The following is a 22854-nucleotide window of genomic DNA, read 5'->3' as shown; positions in this document are numbered from 1 at the left end:
GTGTACCCACTCCCCACCTCTCCTCCCCTCTCTCCGTCTCTCTCTGCATCCCCACTCCCCTCTCTCTCCCCCCTCTCTTTCTCTCTCTGTGTCCCCCCCACTCTCCTCCCCCCACTCTCTCCCCCCCCCCCCCCTCTCTCCATGTCTCTAGTTGAACGTGACCCAGGGCAGGGCGTTGTGTAACAAGATCATCATGCTGTTCACTGACGGAGGAGAGGAGCGGGCCCAGGAGATCTTCCAGAAGTATAACGCTGACAAGAAGGTTGGTTCAGAGAAAGAGACGAGACCCTCAGGGAGATGAGGTTCTGTGGGTAGTTTACATGATTTCCATCAGAGGAGTTGGTGCTGTAGAGATATACAGGTCATGTACACTGGAACATACTGCAGAGATATACAGGTCATGTACACTGAAACATACTGCAGAGATATACAGGTCATGTACACTGAAACATACTGCAGAGATATACAGGTAATGTATACTGAAACATACTGCAGAGATATACAGGTCATGTACACTGAAACATACTGCAGAGATATACAGGTAATGTATACTGAAACATACTGCAGAGATATACAGGTCATGTACACTGAAACATACTGCAGAGATATACAGGTCATGTACACTGAAAAATACTGCAGAGATATACAGGTCATGTACACTGAAACATACGGTAGAGATATGCAGGTCATATACAGGGGTATACAGAAGATAGCCCTATTTGGTAAAATACCAAGTCCATATTATGGCAAGAACAGCTCAAATAAGCAAAGAGATATGACAGTCCATCATTACTTTAAGACATGAAGGGCAGTCAATACGGAAAATTTAAACAACTTTGAACGTTTCTTCAAGTGCAGTCGCAAAAACCATCAAGAGCTATGATGGAACTGGCTCTCATGAGGACCGCCACAGGAATGGAAGACCCAGAGTTACCTCTGCTGCAGAGGATAAGTTCAGCCCAAATAAATGCTTCACAGAGTTCAAGTAACAGACACATATCAACATCAACTGTTCAGAGGGGACTGTGTGAATCAGGCCTTCATGGTCGAATTGCTGCAAAGAAACCACTACTAAAGGACACCAATAAGAAGAAGATACCTGCTTGGGCCAAGAAACACGAGCAATGGACATTAGACCGGTGGAAATGTGTCCTTTGGTCTGGAGTCCAAATTTGAGATTTTTGGTTCTAAACGCCTTCTCTTTGTGAGACATGGTGTGGATGAACGGATGATCTCCGCATGTGTATTTCCCAATATAAAGCATGGAGGAGGAGGTGTTATGGTGTGGGAGTGCTTTGCTTTTGACACTCTCTGTGATTTATTTAGAATTCAAGTCACACTTAACCAGCATAGCTGCTGCATCATTCTACAGTGATATGCCATCCCATCTGGTTTGGGCTTAGTGGGACTATCATTTGTTTTTCAACAGGACAGTGACCCAACACACCTCCAGGCTGTGTAAGATATATTTTACCAAGAAGGAGAGTGATGGAGTGCTGCATCAGATGACCTGGCCTCCACAATCTCCCGACCTCAACCCAATAGAGATGGTTTGGGATGAGTCAGACCGCAGAGTGAAGGAAAAGCAGCCAACAAGTGCTCAGCATATCTGGGAACTCCTTCAAGAATGTTGGAAAAGCATTCCAGGTGAAGCTGGTTGAGAAAATGCCAAGAGTGTGCAAAGTTGTCATCAAGGCAAAGGGTGGCTATTTGAAGAATCTCAAATGTAAAATATGTTTTGATTTGTTTAACACTTGTTTGGTTACTACATGATTCCATATGTGTTATTTCATAGTTTTGATGTCTTCACTATTATTCTACAATGTAAAATTGTAAAAAGAAAGAAGGTGTGTCCACACTTTTGACTGGTAGTGTAAACTGAAGCATACTGTACACAGATACATACATGATACATGTATTTTTGACCCTTGACCCTATGTTGACCCTTTAGGTGCGGATATTCACATTCTCAGTGGGCCAACACAACTATGACAAAGGACCAATCCAGTGGATGGCTTGCACCAACAAAGGTACAGACCAAACGTGCTCGTGCGCACACATGCGTACGTCATGGCCCTGCCTGAATACTACATCCTTCCTACCTATTTGATTAGATTAGGAAAAGCAATGTGTCCACCCTAATGCTTTTACAGTAGGACCAGACCATGTCAGATCAGTGGCTACTCCCGGGAAGACAACAAGGAAGGACACATTGTCAAGGAATTCAATCAGAGCCAAAGTCTGCCATACTGTTTCCTGGTATGTTATATTGTAATCGATGATGTGTAAAGGTGAACTACTTGTGTTCCAGGGTACTACTATGAAATCCCCTCCATCGGTGCTATCAGGATCAACACTCAGGTGAACAGTCATCAAATAGATCTTAAAACACTGAAGGGCTAAACTCAACTATAAGATACAAACCTTGCTTTGGTGCAAACGTTCAATAAATCTGGCCCGTAAATCTGGTCCGTAAATCTGGCCCATAGTCATAATGCTATATAGCGTTTTTACAGTTCTTTAGAGTTTGTGTCTTATGCCATCTTGTGGTCATATGATACGCCTCTCTATATAGTCATGCTATTCAATGCACAGATTGTTTGATTGGTTTGGTCTGATCTGATTCCTCTCTCACACACGACAGGAGTACCTGGATGTACTGGGCAGACCCATGGTCAAAGCAAACAACAAGGCCAAGCAGGTTCAGTGGACCAACGTTTACCAGGACGCTCTGGTACGTTACACCACCTGACACAATATTGACTGGGGAATCAAATATGAACCAACAGCAGTGGGTGTGAATATAGTCACAGCACTGTATCTGAAATAGTGTGAAGTTGTATTCTGAATGGTTACAGTGAAGTTCCAAGAATTCAATATTATCCCCAACAATTCCACAAATTCCAACTCGAATTCAATTCCCTCAGACTTTCAGGCTGATCATGTCACTGTTCAGACAGCCTAGCTATACAGGAAATATACGAATACAGTTGTAAATTAATACAAATAAATCATACAGTCAATTTTTTTATACTATGTAAATTAATTCCATTAAATGGGAAATGTAAAATATTGAATTCGAATTACATTCCAAAAGATGAAATACCCTAACTTTAACATTTTTTTAATTCAAATTTAATTCAATGCAAATTCTCCACGAATGAATTCAATAATCTAATTGGAATTTCAAATTAAATTTGAGTTGACCCCAACCCTGGTACACTTTAATGCAAACTACAAATAGTGAAGCTACTGCACTGCCCAATGCTATCACCAGCCAACTGAGCCCCGTGTAGCTCAGTTGGTAGAGCATGGCGCTTGCAACGCCAGGGTTGTGGGTTCTATTCCCACAGGGGCCAGTATGAAAAAAATATATTAAAAAATGTATGCACTCTGGATAAGAGTGTCTGCTAAAATGTAAATGTAAGACATGGTTAATGCACATGCTGTATATAAACGTGCTAAGTGTGTCAGACTAGTGATGCAAATACAATTTTCCAATACAAACACCAGCTATCTAGTTCTAAAAGTATCAATTTCACATGAACACACACTTTCTGGTTCTAGAAATAGCTCATATCAAGTTCAAAAGTGTATAAGGCAAGGACTGAGTGGACTGAAACAAGCTGTCAAAATATCAGTGTAATACAAATTAACCAGTATTGATTTACAACAGCAGCAGCGCCAAGTCAGACACAACCCAGCACAAACAGTGGGACGTTTGCTACAGGACAATATTTATACTGAACAAAAATATAAACGCAACATGCAACAATTTCAAAGATTTTACTGAGTTACAGTTTATATAAGGAAATCAATCAATTGAAATAAATAAATTAGGCCCTAATCTATGGATTTATCATGACTGGGAAAAGAGATATGCATCTATTGGTCACAGATACTGTACCTTAAAAAAAGGTAGGGGTGTGGATCAGAAAACGAGTCAGTATCTGGCATGACCACCATTTGCCTCATGCAGCACGGCACATCTTCTTCGCATAGAGTTGATCAGGCTGTGGATTGAGGCATGTGGAATGTTGTTCCACTCCTCTTCAATGGCTGTGCGAAGTTTCTGGATATTGGCGGGAACTGGAACACGCTTTCGTACACGTCAATCCAGAGCATCCCAAACATGCTCAATGGGTGACATGTCTGGTGAGTATGCAGGCCATGGAAGAACTGGGACATTTTCATCTTCCAGGAATTGTGTACAGATCCTTGGGACATTGGACCGTGCATTATCATGCTGAAACATGAGGTGATGGTGGCGGATGAATGGCACAACAATGGGCCTCAGGATCTCATCACGGTATCTCTGTGCATTCAAATTGCCATCGATAAAATGCTATTGTGTTCGTAGTCCGTAGCTTATGCCTGCCCATACCATAACCCCACTGCCCCCATGGGGCACTCTGTTCACAACGCTGACATCAGCAAACCGCTCGCCCACACGACACCATACAGGTGGCCTGCGGTTGTGAGGCCTGTTGGACGTACTGCCAAATTCTCTAAAACAATGTTGGAGGCAGCTTATGGTAGAGAAATTAACATTCAATTATCTGGCAACAGCTCTCGTGGACATTCCTGCAGTCAGCATGCCAACTGCATGCTCCCTCAATGCTTGAGACATCTGTGGCATTGTGTTGTGTGACAAAACTGCACAGTTTAGAGTGGCCTTTTATTGTCTTCAGCACAAGGTGCAACTGTGTAATGATCATGCTGTTTAATCAGCTTCTTGATATGCCACACCTGTCAGGTGGATGGATTATCTTGGCAAAGGAGAAATGCTCACTAACAGGGATGTAAACAAATGTGTTCACAAAATCTGAGAGAATAAGCTTTTTGTGCACCAAAACTTTAAATGTTGCATTGATATTTTTGCTTAGTATATAATGTGAAGTTGGAGACAAAACAAGACGGATGTAAAGTGTGAAATCCAACAGCATGACACAGTCTCAGTGCAATAAGGACATCTGATTACAGATTACACCATTACAGATTGCACCATTACAGATTACACCATTACAGATTCAGAGGTCATCACACGTTTTCAGTAAGCACACAAAACACCATGAAAGACCATCCAGACGCACTAGAGAGATGGTCTCTTCCCTGTAGTGATGATGGAGGCTGTCCACCTCATTACTGGAAACCGATGCTTCTCCAGCCACACGTCACAACAGCAACCCACTGTACACACGTGCGTGCTCACACACACACACACACACAAGCAAACCGGCACTCACACACATTCACACACACACACACACCATATGGCCCTGTGTCTGGTTACATGCAAGGACGTGTCATTTCGAGTCCATTCATTTCGGGGAAGATTTTTTACTCCGGATCCTTCCATAGTAAACAATGTTACATGATTGAACATCGAAACGTGAACATTTTCTCTATCGAGTGCACTTTCAACCCTTATCCACTGTTTAAGTTAGGACACAACTTGACCTTGATATGAGCTACTTTTAGAACTAGACAGCTGGTGTTTGTTTTAGAAGGGTGTTTGCGTCACTAGTTGCACTCTGACACCCATAGCAAGTTTATAAACCGTATCTACACTTACCATAGTCAACAGCCTGACACCCTGTGTATGCCTTGTTGTCCCCAAATTCACACTGTAAATACTACCCTGTACACAGCTTCCCATCATTTCTGATAGCTGGTGTTTGTATTGGAAAGTGTATTTGCGTCATTAATTGCCCTCTCTGACACCAATGGAAAGTTAGTATTATGGACTCTCAGGATAATCTGTCTTGTGGTCTTGCTCCACAGGGCTAGTACATTAGCCTGGTCCCATATCTGCTTGTGCTGAGTTGGCTTTACAACACTAAAAGATATGGGACCAGGCTACTATTTTATTACATGTAATGCTGTTCTAAAGGAGGCTCACTGAAAATACATGTGATCTGGTCTACAGGAACTGGGTCTGGTGATCACAGGAACACTGCCCGTTTTCAACAAGACCAACACCAAAGCTGACAAAGAGAGGGGACAACAGGTACAGCACTGACTGACTCGCTGACTGACTGACTGGTTGGCTGGTTGACTGACTGACTGACTCACTGACATGTTGACAGACTGACTTGCTTACTTACTAATTTACTTGAATTCCCGCAATGAGCTTTCAGAAGTGCGTTTGATTTGCCCAGCAGCATGTCCCAGAAGCAGGGAGTTGATGACCACTCAGCCAGGTTCACCTCCAGAACTGAATGCCGGGTCACACCATGGGACTGTTATACTTCCAAGTCAAGTGTGAACTCCCTCCATCAAGTTTATGCAATGTCGTTTTTTGTTTTAAAACTCTTTTGACCCCTTGCAAAATTTGGTTGCTGCTTCACGTCCATGTCAAAATAAATGTAAATGTCTCCTTGTTGAGGTACTTGTCGGCCACTTTGCTGATATAGTGTCACTCTTCCAAGCCCTCCCACTCTCTGCCACAGGAAGCAATGACATCCGATAACAGTAGCTAACTGCTTCAAGATGATGGTATTTGGTATTTTGGTATTTTATTAGGATCCCCATTAGCTGTTGTGAAAGCTGCAGCTACTCTTCCTGGGGTCCACACAGAACTTACATAATATTAATAGACAAGAACAGCTCAAGGACAGAACTACATACATTTAAAAACGGCACACACAGCCTGCATACCAATACATACACACAAAATATCTTGGTGGATGGTGTTTGATGGATCTAAAATGACTAAAGCCAGGCTGACAATGCCTCAGCAATGAGTCACAGTGACAACAAGTATTTCTAAAGGAATTGTTTTATCTTTCCACTGTGCTCTTAACTTTGGAAATGTTTTTAAAGGCGCCAAGGGACTTGAGTCATTGGAGTAGAATGTTTTTTTTGAAACCCTGTGTCTGTGTGTAAAGCACTAGGGGTTCCTCTGAGTGATGTACTATATAATGCTTTGTTTTGGTCTCATACCACTTTTCCTTGTTGTTTTTTTCTCCCAGAGGCCCCAAAACCAGCTGATCCTGGGAGTGATGGCTATCGACGTGTCTCTGGACGACATCAAAAGACTAACGCCGAGATTTACAGTAAGACACACTCACATGTGTACTACACACACGCACACATAGTCACACACACAATAACACATACCCACATAGCCTACGGTAAGCACCCAGAACACCATCAAGACCATTGACAGACATACACACACTAACTATCTTGTCTATTTCTATGTCTTGTAGTTTGGACCAAATGGCTATTACTTTGCCATTGACCCCAACGGTTATGTCTTGCTGCATCCCAACCTCTGCCCAAAGGTACACACACATACACACACACAAAACTACAACACTCATCTGGTCCTTTAATCGCAGTATGCTGCACAACCTTGTTAAGCAAAGCCCAAATATACCTGTCAGCAAGGCAAGGGAGATTTAGCAGCCTGGCGTTAGCCTACCGTTAGCCTAGTGTTAGCCTAGCATAGCTTAGCATTACACTAGCCTAGCCACACTTAGCACTAGGGGAAGCTAGCCAATCTTGGAAAAGGTCACCATATGGGTTTGTGTAGAGAAGTTTTGCGAGTGAGTTAGGGACACTTCATGATTTCCACACAACAAACACAGGGAGAACGTGGAGCTAACGCCCACGTAGCCATGTGTTCCACATCAATCTTTAGTTTAAGGTCCGCCTCACAGCTTTCCCGTAAACTGCCCTCAGGAAATATGTCACTGGTGTTCTTGAATCAAAACACCATTACTGTATGGTGAAAGACTTCAGATAAATGCTGTGGTTTGGTGATATTAAAGTGACTTGGATTGGATTGAAAGATTGCTGGGGAAAAAGACTGACCACAAGTTTTCACTTTCAAAAATAAAATACAATTGTATTTATCACATGCGCCGAATACAACTAGTGCAGACTTCACAGTGGAATGCTTGCTAACGAACCTTTCTCAACGATGCAGAGTTTAAAAATAATAATACAAAATAAAATAGTAACTAACACAAGAGGAATAAAATAAAATGCACAAGAATGGCGTTATATACATGGAGTACCAGTACCAGATCAATGTGGAGCTATATACAGGGAGTACCAGTACCAGATCAATGTGGAGCTATATACAGGGAGTACCAGTACCAGATCAATGTACAGAGGTACGAGGTACTTGAGGTAGATACAGTGGCTTGGGAATGTATTCACCCCCCTTGGCATTTTTCCTATTTTGTTGCCTTACAACCCGGAGTTTGTATCATTTGATTTACACAACATGCTAACCACTTTGAAGATGCAACATATTTTTTATTGTGAAACAAACAAGAAATAAGACAAAAAAACTGAAAACTTGAGCGTGTATAACTATTCACCACAACCCCCCCCCCCCCCCCCACAGCTGCAAGTCTCTTGGGGTATGTCTCTATAAGCTTGGCACATCTAGCCACTGGGATTTTTGCCCATTCTTCAAGGCAAAACTGCTCCAGCTCCTTCAAGTTGGATGGGTTCCGCTGGTGTATAGCAATCTTTAAGTCATACCACAGATTCTCAATTTGATTGAGGTCTGGGCTTTGACTAGGCCATTCCAAGACATTTAAATGTTTCCCCTTAAACCACTCGAGCGTTGCTTTAGCAGTATGCTTAGAGTCATTGTCCTTCTGGAAGTTGAACCTCCGTCCCAGGCTCAAATCTCTGGAAGACTGAAACAGGTTTCCCTCAAGAATTTCCCTGTATTTAGCGCCATCCATTATTCCTTCAATTCTGACCAGTTTCCCAGTCCCTGCCGATGAAAAACATAATAATAATAATATGCCATTTAGCAGACGCTTTTATCCAAAGCGCATTACAGTCATGCGTGCATACATTTTTATTATTTTTATTATTATAATTTATTTTTATTTGTTTGTGTATGGGTGGTCCCGGGGATCGAACCCACTACCTTGGCGTTACAAGCACCGTGCTCTACCAGCTGAGCTACAGAGGACCAAAGCATGATGCTGCCACCACCATGCTTCACTGTGGGGATGATGTTCTCGGGGTGATGAGAGGTGTTGGGTTTGCGCCAGACATAACTTTTTTATTGATGGCCAAAAAGCTCAATTTTAGTCTCATCTGACCAGAGTACCTTCTTCCATATTTTTGTGGAGTTTCCACATGCCTTTTGGCGAACACCAAACGTGTTTGCTTATTTTTTTCTTTAAGCAATGCCTTTTTTCTGGCCTCTCTTCCGTAAAGCCCTGCTCTGTGGAGTGTACGGCTTAAAGTGGTCCTATGGACAGATACTCCAATCTCCGCTGTGGAGCTTTGCAGCTCCTTCAGGGTTATCTTTTTGTTGCCTCTCTGATTAATGCCCTCCTTGCCTGGTCCGTGAGTTTTGGTGTGGGGCCCTCTCTTGGCATGTTTGTTGTGGTGCCATATTCCATCCGTTTTTTTATAACGGATTTAATGGTGCTCCTGATATGTTTTTATAACCCAACCCTGCTCTGTACTTCTCCACAACTTTGTCCCTGACCTGTTTGGAGAGCTCCTTGGTCTTCATGGTGCCGCTTGCTTGGTGGTGTCCCTTGCTTAGTGGTGTTGCAGACTCTGGGGCCTTTCAGAACAGGTGTATATATTGCACACAGGTGGACTTTATTTAACTAATTATGTGACTTCTGAAGGTAATTGGTTGCACCAGATCTTATTTAGGGGCTTCATAGCAAAGGGGTGGTGAATACATATGCACGCACTACTTTTCCATTATTATATTTTTTTAATTTTTTGAAACAAGTAATTTTTTTCATTTCACTTCACCAATTTAGACTATTTTGTGTATGTCCATTACATGAAATCCAAATAAAAATCAATTTAAATTACAGGTTGTAATGCAACAAAATAGGAAAAACGCCAAGGGGGATGAATACTTTTGCAAGGCACTGTATGTATGGTAAGGGAAAAAAGTATTTGATCCCCTGCTGATTTTGTACGTTTGCCCACTGACAAAGACATGATCAGTCTATAATTTTAATGGTAGGTTTATTTGAACAGTGAGAGACAGAATAACAACAAAAAAACCAGAAAAACGCAAGTCAAAAATGTTATAAATTGATTTGCATTTTAATGAGGGAAATAAGTATTTGACCCCTCTGCAAAACATGACTTAGTACTTGGTGGCAAAACCCTTGTTGGCAATCACAGATGTCAGATGTTTCTTGTAGTTGGCCACCAGGTTTGCACACATCTCAGGAGGGATTTTGTCCCACTCCTCTTTGTAGATCTTCTCCAAGTCATTAAGGTTTCGAGCCTGACATTTGGCAACTCGAACCTTCAGCTCCCTCCACAGATTTTCTATGGGATTAAGGTCTGGAGCCTGGCTAGGCCACTCCAGGACCTTAATGTGCTTCCTCTTGAGCCACTCCTTTGTTGCCTTGGCCGTGTGTTTTGGGTCATTGACGTGCTGGAATACCCATCCACGACCCATTTTCAATGCCCTGGCTGAGGGAAGGAGGTTCTCACCAAAGATTTGACGGTACATGGCGCCGTCCATCGTCCCTTTGATGCGGTGAAGTTGTCCTGTCCCCTTAGCAGAAAAACACCCCCAAAGCATAATGTTTCCACCTCCATGTTTGACAGTGGGGATGGTGTTCTTGGGGTCATAGGCAACATTCCTCCTCCTCCAAACACGGCGAGTTGAGTTGATGCCAAAGAGCTCGATTTTGGTCTCATCTGACCACAACACTTTCACCCAGTTCTCCTCTGAATCATTCAGATGTTCATTGGCAAACTTCAGACGGCCCTGTATATGTACTTTCTTGAGCAGGGGGACCTTGCGGGCGCTGCAGGATTTCAGTCCTTCACGGCGTAGTGTGTTACCAATTGTTTTCTTGGTGACTATGGTTCCAGCTGCCTTGAGATCATTGACAAGATCCTCCCGTGTAGTTCTGGGCTGGACCGTTCTCATGATCATTGCAACTCCACGAGGTGAGATCTTGCATGGAGCCCCAGGCCGAGGGAGATTGACAGTTATTTTGTGTTTCTTCCATTTGCGAATAATCGCACCAACTGTTGTCACCTTCTCACCAAGCTGCTTGGCGATGGTCTTGTAGCCCATTCCAGCCTTGTGTAGGTCTACAATCTTGTCCCTGACATCCTTGGAGAGCTCTTTGGTCTTGGCCATGGTGGAGAGTTTGGAATCTGATTGATTGATTGCTTCTGTGGACAGGTGTCTTTTATACAGGTAACAAACTGAGATTAGGAGCACTCCCTTTAAGAGTGTGCTCCTAATCTCAGCTCGGTACCTGTATAAAAGACACCTGGGAGCCAGAAATCTTTCTGATTGAGAGGGGGTCAAATACTTATTTCCCTCATTAAAATGCAAATGATTTATAACATTTTTGACATGCGTTTTTCAGGATTTTTTTGTTGTTATTCTGTCTCTCACTGTTCAAATAAACCTACCATTAAAATTATAGACTGATCATTTCTTTGTCAGTGGGCAAACGTACAAAATCACCAGGGGATCAAATACTTTTTCCCTCACTGTACATGAAGGCAGGGTAAAGTGACTAGACATCAGGATAGATAATAATAAGGTACTTGAGGTAGATATGTACTGTCACACCCTGGCTCTGGGGACTCTATATGTTGAGCCAGGGTGTGTAGATTCTATGTGTTTGTGTTCTGTGTTGTAGATTCTAGGTATTGAATTTCTATGTTGGCCAGAGTGGTTCTCAATCAGAGGCAACGAGTGTCAGCTGTTGCTGGTTGTCTCTGATTGGGAACCACATTTAGACAGGCTGTTTTCCCACAGTAGTTGTAGGATCTTGTTCCGTGTTGGTTGTGTTAGACCTAGGACGTCACGTTATCGTTTGTTGTTTTGTTTATTGTGTGCACTTAATAAAATTAGTATGTACGAATATCACGCTGCGCCTTGGTCCTCCTCCTTCGACGATCGTGACATGTACAGTGCATTTGGAAAGTATTCAGACCCCTTAAATTTTTCCACATTCTGTTACTTTACAGCCTTATTCTAAATTTGATTAAATTGTTTCCCCCCCTCATCAATCTACACACAATGCCCCATACTGACAAACAAAAAGCAGGTTTTTTGAAATTTCTGCAAATGTATAGAAAATACAAAACTGAAATATAGTATTCAGACCCTTTACTCAGTACTTTGTTGAAGCACCTTTGGCAGCGATTACAGCCTTGAGTCTTCTTGGGTATGACGCTATAAGCTGAGACAAATCATTTAAATCCGGACATAGGGTACATTTTGCATGACAAATTGGCAGTGAGCAGTAAGAAAAATAACCATAACATTTCAAACGTGCTCTTTTACGTGACAAATGTCGCCCTTAAAGGTAATATCAAGTAGACTGTCTTAAATAATTCATTGGTTAATTCTTCCTGGGTTGATTCAATCTATGAAACAGTCAATGGTGTATTAAATCTCTCTCGCGTGCTCTCTCTATTGCTCTCTCTCTCTCTCTCTCTCTCTCTCTCTCTCTCTCTCTCTCTCTCTCTCTCTCTCTCTATCTCGCACTCTCACTATCGCTCTCTGTCTCTTGCACTGTAGAACCCTAAGTTCCAGGAGCCTGTGACTCTGGACTTCCTGGACGCTGAGCTGGAGGATGAGATTAAAGTAGAGGTAAGATGGAGACGACTGACATTCTTCTTTAGTGCTTCCACCTTACTTTGTGCTTCCACATTCTATCCTGTTGTGGGTTGAACTTGCTCCTAAGAGCTAAGTGTTTTTTGTCCTCAGATAAGAACGAACATGATTAATGGGGAAACCGGCTACCGCACCGTACACACACTAGTGAAGTCCCAGGATGAGGTAAACTGAAGCATGATGGAAAACCAAAAAATACATTTTTAGACTATTTCGGGGTGAGCTGTCCCTTTAATGACAAAGACATCGATGTGTGTTCTGCTCCACAGCGGTACATAGACCGAAGCCAAAGATCGTACACATATGCCCCTGTAAAGGGTACAGATTACAGGTAACAGCTACATGTACTGTATTTGTACCCCTACCTGAGTATACCATGTACAGTATTCATTTTTAGGGCCTTGAGTATTTATTCTGACCACGTGACCTGACCAAGAAAACTCTCATGGGTCAAGAGTCTGGAGTTTTACATGGTCAGGACATATAATTAGGTTCCATAAAAACTCAGGGCCCTATCTAGAAGAACAATAGGGGTCACTGTTTTCATCTCTTATGACTACTAGTAGTGCACTGGCACCTGATCAATGCAACTGCTTGAGAGGTCATGGCCATAGAGAATGATAGAGGCCTTGAGGGCTTACACCATTTTAACACAGATAGAACAATAAGACCGATTTTTCACCGGATGTATACATTTGAAGCGTCCGGGTGGCATTTCCACTCATCACCATATTTGGTGGTGAGAGGAAGCCCATTGGCCGGCAGTGGGAGAAGATGGAGCTAAATGGATTTTGGCCGACATTCTGCTAATTTCTCATCGATTAAACATTTGATCTCAATACAGTTTTCTGTTCCCAAAACTAGAATATTTTACAGAGTGGACTACGTTTTGTAGACTTTACCCTTTGCCAAAGTTTTAAAATGTTTTGCTGTTTAGAAGGGGTGCAAGGGCAAATTGAGCTATTGCACATGCGCACTTCACAGAGTAGGCGTTCCCTAATGGAAATATGCAAATACATGGTTGAACACGCCAATAGGATCTGGCTAGCTCGTGCTTGTCTCTGCCCACCTCTTTGCTTGTTCTGCCCACTATAATTAATTTGTTCCCATTGGAAACGACAGTCTGTGGTCCATCTTGGGTTAGTTATACAAATCTTTGATTTTAATGTAGTTAACTGGGTGGGACATCCAACTTCATTGGCTGATCCCTCCTGGTGACCTTGTTGGAGTCATGTCCAACCGGGTCATCAGGAGGGATCAGCCAATTGTGAAGAAGAAAATGGACTACTACAAAATGGAGATAGCCTCAATGGCGCTGCCCATGCTGTCACAGACGCTATAATGGCACAGATACAGTCCTCCATCGAGCTCTATGGTTGTGACTAGACGGAGTACAGCCACGACCGGAATTGACTTTTCATAGCATGTTAGGAGAGCATTTTAGCTCATCCTAACCTTAACCCAATTCTCCTAACCTGTTAAGTTAATTCTCCTAACCTGCTGCGTAAGTTATCCTAACCTGCTACAAAAAAAGTCACTTCCGGTTGTAGCTGTGTACTACCTAGTCAAAACCCTCTTGAGACTGTCCTAAATGCACTACACTGGAGCATGCAGCCATCTGGAGCAAAATAAGAACTATTGTATTTGAATGGGGAATTCTAAACTTAATGCACTTTCACAAAGTTACGAGGATTAAACTGTACACCTGATAAATGTACTTATAAAAAATAAGTTGATTACTTTACATACAAAGCTCTGTCTGTGTGAAAGTTCTAGCTCCAGTGGTGACAAGTTTATGAAATGTTTGTTTTGATATGTGGATCAACTTTTAAGTTTGTGGTGTGGAGATCTGTGATTCTTTGTTAGAACTGTGCAAAATTGGAAAATGTGTGTGTGTGGTGTGTGTGTGTGTGTGTGTGTGGTGTGTGTGTGTGTGTGTGTGTGCGTGTGTGTGTGTGCGTGCACCTATTCGTCTCTGTGTGTGTGTGTGTGCGTGCACCTATTCGTCTCTGTGTGTGTGTGTGTGTGTGTGTGTGTGTGTGTGTGTGTGTGTGTGTGTGTGTGCGTGTGCCTATTATTCTCTGTGTGTGTGTGTGTGTGTGTGTGTGTGTGTGTGTGTGTGTGTGTGTGTGTGTGTGTGTGTGTGTGTGTGTGTGTGTGTGTGTGTGTGTGTGTGTGTGTGTGTGTGTGTGTGTGTGTGTGTGTGTGTGTGTGTGTGCGTGCGTGCGTGTACCTATTATTCTCTGTGTGTGTGTGTGTGTGTGTGTGTGTGTGTGTGTGTGTGTGTGCGTGCGTGTACCTATTATTCTCTGTGTGTGTGTGTGTGTGTGTGTGTGTGTGTGTGTGTGTGTGTGCGTGCGTGTGCCTATTATTCTCTGTGTGTGTGTGTGTGTGTGTGTGTGTGTGTGTGTGTGTGTGTGTGCGTGCGTGTACCTATTATTCTCTGTGTGTGTGTGTGTGTGTGTGTGTGTGTGTGTGTGTGTGTGTGTGTGCGTGCGTGTACCTATTATTCTCTGTGTGTGTGTGTGTGTGTGTGTGTGTGTGCGTGCGTGTGCCTATTATTCTCTGTGTGTGTGTGTGTGTGTGTGTGTGTGTGTGTGTGTGTGTGTGTGTGTGCGTGCGTGTACCTATTATTCTCTGTGTGTGTGTGTGTGTGTGTGTGTGTGTGTGTGTGTGTGTGTGTGTGTGTGCGTGCGTGTGCCTATTATTCTCTGTGTGTGTGTGTGTGTGTGTGTGTGCGTGCGTGTGCCTATTATTCTCTGTGTGTGTGTGTGTGTGTGTGTGTGTGTGCGTGTGCCTATTATTCTCTGTGTGTGTGTGTGTGTGTGTGTGTGTGTGTGTGCGTGCGTGTGCCTATTATTCGCTGTGTGTGTGTGTGTTCCTAGTCTAGCCTTGGTCCTTCCAGCGTACAGCCTGCATTACATCCATACTACTATTGGAGACACCATCACCCAGGCCAAATGTAAGTAGCATTCTAAATCAGTTTGACCTCCTGACCTATATCAAAGCATGACCTTTTATGCAGTAAACATTTCCTTTGCATCTAGACAGAATGACGTAACACATTTGTAAGATGGTAATAACATTTAAAAGTGTTAGCTTGTGGTTTTTGTCTGTGGGCAAACACTCACTCACTCACTCACTCAGTCTCACACACACACACACACACACACACACACACACACACACACACAGACACACACACACACCCCCCTGTGTCTCCTAACAACAGGCGTACTGCTCCTCAGTTGTGGTCCTCTTCAGAGTTTAGTTTCCAGACAAGGCGACGACCAGGGGATCAGACCCAGGAAGGTCCCCTTCCTTTGACACATGTACTAAACTCATCAGTCCATTTACACCGGCGTGTATGTTTCCAATGGCTCCACTTATTTCCACATGTGTTCGAACTCCCCTCTCATGTTCCCTTCAAGCTGTGAGTTTGCCAGTAGTCAGATCTGTCATTGTGTGTTAGTCAGTCATTGTGTTAGGATGATGGGTCTTCCATTGGAAGGTCTGTGTTTCTGGCTGTGTAGTCTGGTTTATTCCCCTCTCCACACGCCACTGTCCCTTGCCACTGGGGATACACATACACACATGTGCACACACAGTGCATGCACGCATACACACACACACACACATACATACACACACACACACACACACACACACACACACAGGTCTTCCCTGGGAAGTTCGGTTTGTCTGGGTACCTCCTGTGGGTCTGTTCTGTCTCACAAGCGCATGCACGCACGCTCGCACGCACACACACACACACACACACACACACACACACACACACACACACACACACACACACACACACACACAACCCGTCTTACTTTCCTACCAGTCAGTCCCTTAGCTGATTGGGATGGTCCCTGAGTTGATCATCTGTTTTCTGCAGTAAAACAGGAAACCCATTTCTCATACATCCTATTCAAGCTGCAATGTTCTTATTCAACACTCAGAGGATTGAATAGAATATTGTGTGACCCTGTTTGATTCTTTCCTGTCCCCTTCGCTCCTTCCTCTCCTCTCCTGCTGACCTTCTCACCCCTGTCTTCTCCGTGTGTTGGAACCCCCTCCAGTGGAATTGGGCAAGTATTCTCCTCCTCTACCTTACCTCACACCTTCCCTGTCCTCCTGCGCTAACGCCTGTAGCATGATGAACTACAGTACCCACAATGCTCTGTTTTATCTTAGTGAAGACCTTCCTGGAGCTAACAATTGTGTCCCATCTCCTTACCAATACAACCCTCTTCCTCTGGGCACACTGTCTATCTCTCTTCAACATTAGATTTGCAACTTTTCCGTTTACACTAACCTTGATGTGGTGTGGCCAAAGCCACATTCCTGCTTCATGTGTACAGTAAGTACAGCTATTAGCATACCGTAAATACCGTAGTATATAGGCAAACAAAATGCTGTCTACTGGTATTAAGGTAATTAAGGTAATTCTTGCAGGGACACTGTACCACTCAGAGGGGGGTTTGTGGTGTAGATGTCTCCCTCACTTCCTCCAGAGAGAAAATCTAGATCTGTCTCTAGATCTGTCTCTTTACACTACACAAGTATCTCTCCTGGACCTAGATTATGTTGTCAAAGTTGTGTAGTGTAAAGAGGCCCATAGTAGTGTAATGATGTGACGTACAAGAATCTGAGTCATGTAGATAGGGGTCTGATAACTGATTTAGATAATGTTTGATCCCACTGATTCAGTCCCTAGTCTGCCAACACACAAGGAGAGCCTTGCATGCGATGCTGCTGCCCCATAGTGAGTGTGTGTATGAGTGTGTGTTTTCATAAGCCTCTGTATGCATGTTGTTTATCCCACCTGCCCCAATGGTACTCAGATGTGGCTTTGGCACTGACCCTCTAGAGTCTAGCTAGCAGGAAGGACAGAGGGGATGATGTTTGCATTATTTTAAGGTGAACCCATAAAAGAGAAAGCGATGAGTGTTTGCACAACACATGACTGGATGGTTTCTCCCTTTTTTAGTTTCTCTTTTTTAATAATTCTGAGGTTTACAGCCTCGTAAAATAGTCTTAATGAAAGACAGAAACCACCTCGTCCCCACAGAGCATCACCTTTCTCTCTCTGTGTATGTCTGTCTGTCTGTCTCTCTGTGTCTCTCTCCTTTTGTGAGCACCAGAATCGTTTGCTATTGTCTCCCCTGTGTGTGGTTGTGTGTCTCATGTGGTCGCTGAGTCACATAACACACTAATAGTCTACTTTTATTGAGAGTGGCCATTGTTGTTTTATCTAAAACACATTTTTTTGGGGTAGGCTCTGTTTAAATTCAGCCAAAACACATTTGATTGGGGTAGGCTCCGTTTAAATTCAGCCTAAACACATTTGGTTGGGGTAGGCTCCATTTAAATTCAGCCAAAACCGGAAGTGATTTGAAATTCCAATTCAAGAATAGAAAAATCGTTATTGACAATAATGACACTGATTCGATTTGTCCTGATTTCAAATCAAATCAAATCAAATGTTATTTGTCACATACACGTGTTTAGCAGATGTAATTGCGGGTGTAGTGAAATGCTTGTGCTTCTAGCTCCGACAGTGCAGTAATATCTAACAAGTAATATCTAACAATTTCCCAACATATACCCAATACACACAAATCTAATAAGGAATGGAATTAAGAATATATACATATGTGGACGAGCAATGACAGAGCGGCATGGACTAAGATACAGTAGAATATTATAGAATACAGTATATACATATGAGATGAGTAATGCAAGATATGTAAACATTATTAAAGTGACTAGTGTTCCATTTCTTAAAGTGGCCAGTGATTTCTATAGGCAGCAGCAGCCTCTAATGTGCTAGTGATGGATTTGACTGTATTGCAATTGTATCGGCTTGCCCAGCCCTGTAATTAAACTCTCCAACCTTTCACCCCTAATTGTACAAATACTGTTCAATTGAGTATCACTCTAGGTTGCATGTTTACATTCTAAAGTGTATGTGATTGCCATGGAATGTTTGCTTTCAACATGCTATCCACATATTTTCCCTAGATCATGTATCTGGTTCATTGAAAATCTGTGTGTCTTTTGTGTTTGTATACATTCATTCACATTCTTAAAGACACTGTAGGTGGAGGCAATCTATGATTTCAAAAAAAGTGACAAAATTAAACATGGGGCTGTCATAAATGTCTAATTAATATATTATACTTAATTTAATTTAAGTATTGACGATGTACCAAGAATCTAGACATGGACATCATTACTTTCCAACCATTACTACCAAAGACCTCACGTACTAGTCTGAAGTCTAGCCCATGAGATACCGCACCACAATATAATAATAAGAGCCCATATTTTAAAGAATATCAAAGCAATATCCAAGCAATACAATAGGATTATGTTCCATGTTACCATGACGAATGTATCCTCTATTTCTTTCCATGGCATTGTCATATGAAAACATTACTCAAAACTAATAACCCCATGGATTCATCATTACCACTGTATTACAGTACAGAAAATATGATGCTAATGGTAATTGAAATCAATGCATTGAAAGCAATGCAATGTTATCGCTAAAATGCTCATTTTAAACCGCATTTAAGGCCTCTCGTTGCGTGCCCCTTGTAGCTTGATCTGCCAACATTTACATTTTGAGAATAAACCTTTTGATGGGAGTGCAATATCTTTATTCAAGGCCTCGCTCTGTGAATAAAATATATTGTTGACCTTTGACCCTTGTGGTTTTACCCAGTTTTTTTCTGTTTTCCTTCCCTCCTTCTTTCCCTCCTTCACCCATGGGGACGCATCTCTCTTTCACATACTCTCTCTGCCGGGATTTTGTCCACTCCAGGGGATGAGGGCAAGTATTTTCTTCTCCTCTTGTCTCTCTCCTCCTGTTCTAAGAGTCGTGTCTGTCTGCCGTTTTTCCCAGCATTCATAGGAAAGTCATTCCCACGCCAAGGTTCCATGTCGCCCACACGACCTGATTTGCATCTGTTCATTAGAGATTGTCTCATTCTTAATTTTTCTCTTCTGTACACTGCTATGCTATCTGTAGATTTTCTAGGCCTAGTTCTAGTCACAGTCAACTAAGTATACCCCCTTTACATACAGTATATTTCCTGTATTGTCTTCTATGCTACCAAACCTAGTCTTTACCATAATATTTACCACCTTTAAGATACAAACTTATAAGAACCAAGCTCCTTGAGTGGAGGGGGTGGTATGGTCACCCTGTGACGATGGACAGAGGAATGTATACCCCCACCACCACCCCCACCACTTCTATGCTTTAAAATGAGGAGTTGACAGACAACACTTAACTTACATTCATCAAAGCTGTATCTCTCTATCAGACATGGAGTCATGTGTCTATACAAACTGTGGACCGTCTAGGACTGGGGATTGTCTTCATAATGTCTGAATCATCATGGCCTATCAGTTGACAGTCTACTATTACAGTCAACAGAAGTCATTTGATCCATCAGCCAGAAATCTCATCAGCATCTGTATCAATCAATGGTCATCATGTTAACTTGACATGAATTATGTGTGATACTCTTCTTCCGGTTCCAAGGTCTGTGCAAATGTATGACACAGAGAGATGTTTGTAGGACTCACAGCTTTCTGCTCTTCAACAGTCTCTGAAAGCCTGCAGGAAGACAAGTTTGAGGAGTATGGATACACTCTCATTGCACCAAGGTGAGAAGATTGACCGTTATTTTTTAGAAAGGTTTATATACATGTAACTGCCAAAATAAAGGAAACACTTGAGTAAATGAGGGATAACAAAGTATATTGAAAGCAGGTTCTTCCACACAGGTGTGGTTCCTGAGTTAATTAACATCCCATCATGCTTAGGGTCATGTATAAAAAATACTGGGCAGGCCATTATTTTGGCTACCATGGCTATGTCCCCACAGTATGACAATGCCCCCATCCACAGGGCACAAGTGGTCACTGAATGGTTTGATGAGCATGAAAACAATGTAAAGCATATGCCATGGCCGTCTCAGTCACCTGATCTCAACCAATTGAACACTTATGGGAGATTCTGGAGCGGCGCCTGAGACAGATTTTTCCACCATCAACAAAACACCAAATGATGGAATTTCTCGTGGAAGAATGGTGTCGCATCCCTCCAATAGAGTTCCAGACACTTGTAGAATCTATGCCAATGCGCATTGAAGCTGTTCTGGCCCATGGTGGCTCAACGCCCTATTAAGACACTTTATTTTGGTGTTTCCATTATTTTGGCAGTTACCTGTACATATAAATTGGTGTTTCCATTATTTTATCCCATAGGGAGTACTGTAAGGATCTGAAGCCATCTAAAAACAACACAGAGTTCCTGATGGACTTCAACGAGTACATCGACAGGAAGACTCCCAACAACCCACTGTGTGAGTAGCTAAGACCAGGGACAACCAAACACCTTCCCTGGGTTTCTCCCTTCTAACAAAGAGTAGCTAAGACCAGGGACAACCAAACACCTTCCCTGGGTTTCTCCCTTCTAACAAAGAGTAGCTAAGACCAGGGACAACCAAACACCTTCCCTGGGTTTCTCCCTTCCAATAAAGAGTAGCTAACACCAGGGACAACTAAACACCTTTCATGTGTTCCCTCTTCCAACCACTAACCAACCACCATCCCTGGGTTAACCTCTTACAACACTCACTGCTCAGAACTGGTGGTGAATAGATTGAGACATCAGTTACATTTTTACATTATTCTTTTTTAACATACACATTACACTTAATGAAGCACTCTGAAATATGTTTTCTGATGATCCTTTAATAATCATAAATTATGCTCAACAAGTTACGCAAACATTTCGGCGGTTACACCATTGTTCAGTAGGCACTAGAACAACATGGGTCTTGGACAGTATTGATGTCTTCATAGGAGAGCCAACTGAACCTGTTCCCTGGGGTGTCTATAGTCAACCATAGGTCTGGAGTGACTGCTAGGTGCTATGCAGTGCACTGTATACAGAAGAAAGACAGTCAGGTTTCTCCATCTGAAGAAATCCTCCCTCCTCGTGTTGGCCTGTTTGAGCCTAACTCTAACAGTCTGACCATCACACGCCTCAGGGCACATGTGTTAGATGCCTCGGCTTTGCCACGACACACACACACACACACACACACAAACACACACACTCCGCCAAGTAATATACCCCCACACACCCCACCTACTGGTCCAATTACTGTGTGTTTGTGAGAAAAACCAGAACCCCGTCAAGGTGAGAGCACGAGCGGAGCAATAAAAAGGGCCAAATCAGGCCTGCACGCCGGAGCTTTCAGACCGGTGGAGACTCCGTCTCCGACATCTGACCAATGCATTAGCAACACATTACTCTCTGATATACTAGTAGATGTTAATTACTCGCCCCAGTCCTTTCTTTTCCCTCTCAAGTGTTTCCTGGAAATGTAGCGATGTCGCTCAAAAGTCATGTTTATTGGTCTGAAAAGTGATACTCCACCATCTCAATTGGAAAGATACTCAGTCCTTTCTTTTTCTCTTTCAAGTTTGTCCTAGAAATTACATTTAAGTCATTTAGCAGACGCTCTTATCCAGAGCGACTTACAGTTAGTGAGTGCATACATTTTCATACTGGCCCCCCGTGGGAAACGAACCCACAACCCTGGCGTTACAAGCGCCATGCTCTACCAACTGAGCTACAGGGGACGGACAGAAATGTAGTGATGTCTCTCAAAAGTAACGTTTATAGGCCTGATGTATAGTCTAGTCTGATTATTAGGTTTGAAAAAGTCACTTCAAACACTTTAAACACTCAATTGGAAATACCCCTGTAATAATAATAAATAAAACAAAGTCCCCCAATTGGGGTATTAGTTCCCTTAATTCTCTATTTCTGCTTGGGAGATTGGTGGGTGTTCTCTGCAGGACTATGGAATGCTGTGTATACAGGCCTTGTGGGATGATTGGCATGGGTGAGGAGTCGGACATTACATGCTTTACTTGTTTAAGCCACTGCAGTGGCGGTGAAGTACATTAGAATTCCTGGCCTGCCTTCAATCAGAAGCCCCTAATGAAAACCACTGGGGCAGGTGGAGGGAACAGAGGGGGGATGGAATAAAGTGTTACACCAGCTGTTTTCTCTGTGTGTGTGGTGTGTCGTAAATGGAAGGTTACCGCGTCTCAACGTTAATGGACTGGAGCGGCCACGGCAACGGGTTCAAAGTGCGGCGCGCGACAGAAAAAAGGGTCCCCCTTTGATCGGGTAG

General features: G+C 42.9%; 1 protein-coding gene across 1 annotated transcript in view; it reads left to right on the top strand.

The window, feature by feature from the left end:
* Positions 1–22854, top strand: part of LOC311140107 (voltage-dependent calcium channel subunit alpha-2/delta-1-like) — a gene marked incomplete at its 5' end in the record, with an annotated part of 176858 nt that overhangs the window by 133991 nt on the left and 20013 nt on the right. The window contains 13 exons of the mRNA XM_084175044.1: positions 152–262; positions 1952–2030; positions 2312–2361; positions 2645–2734; positions 5930–6010; positions 6975–7058; positions 7215–7289; positions 12521–12592; positions 12710–12781; positions 12886–12947; positions 15502–15578; positions 20245–20305; positions 20909–21006. Of these exons, the coding sequence (XP_084031170.1) occupies positions 152–262; positions 1952–2030; positions 2312–2361; positions 2645–2734; positions 5930–6010; positions 6975–7058; positions 7215–7289; positions 12521–12592; positions 12710–12781; positions 12886–12947; positions 15502–15578; positions 20245–20305; positions 20909–21006 (1012 nt within the window). The remainder of the gene's footprint in view (positions 1–151; positions 263–1951; positions 2031–2311; positions 2362–2644; positions 2735–5929; positions 6011–6974; positions 7059–7214; positions 7290–12520; positions 12593–12709; positions 12782–12885; positions 12948–15501; positions 15579–20244; positions 20306–20908; positions 21007–22854) is intronic.

The sequence above is a fragment of the Coregonus lavaretus genome (genome assembly GCF_964263955.1).
Source record: "Coregonus lavaretus genome assembly, chromosome: 13".
NCBI lineage: Eukaryota > Metazoa > Chordata > Actinopteri > Salmoniformes > Salmonidae > Coregonus > Coregonus lavaretus.
Note: the sequence above shows the minus strand (reverse complement) of the source record. Positions and strands in the feature narration are given on the sequence as shown.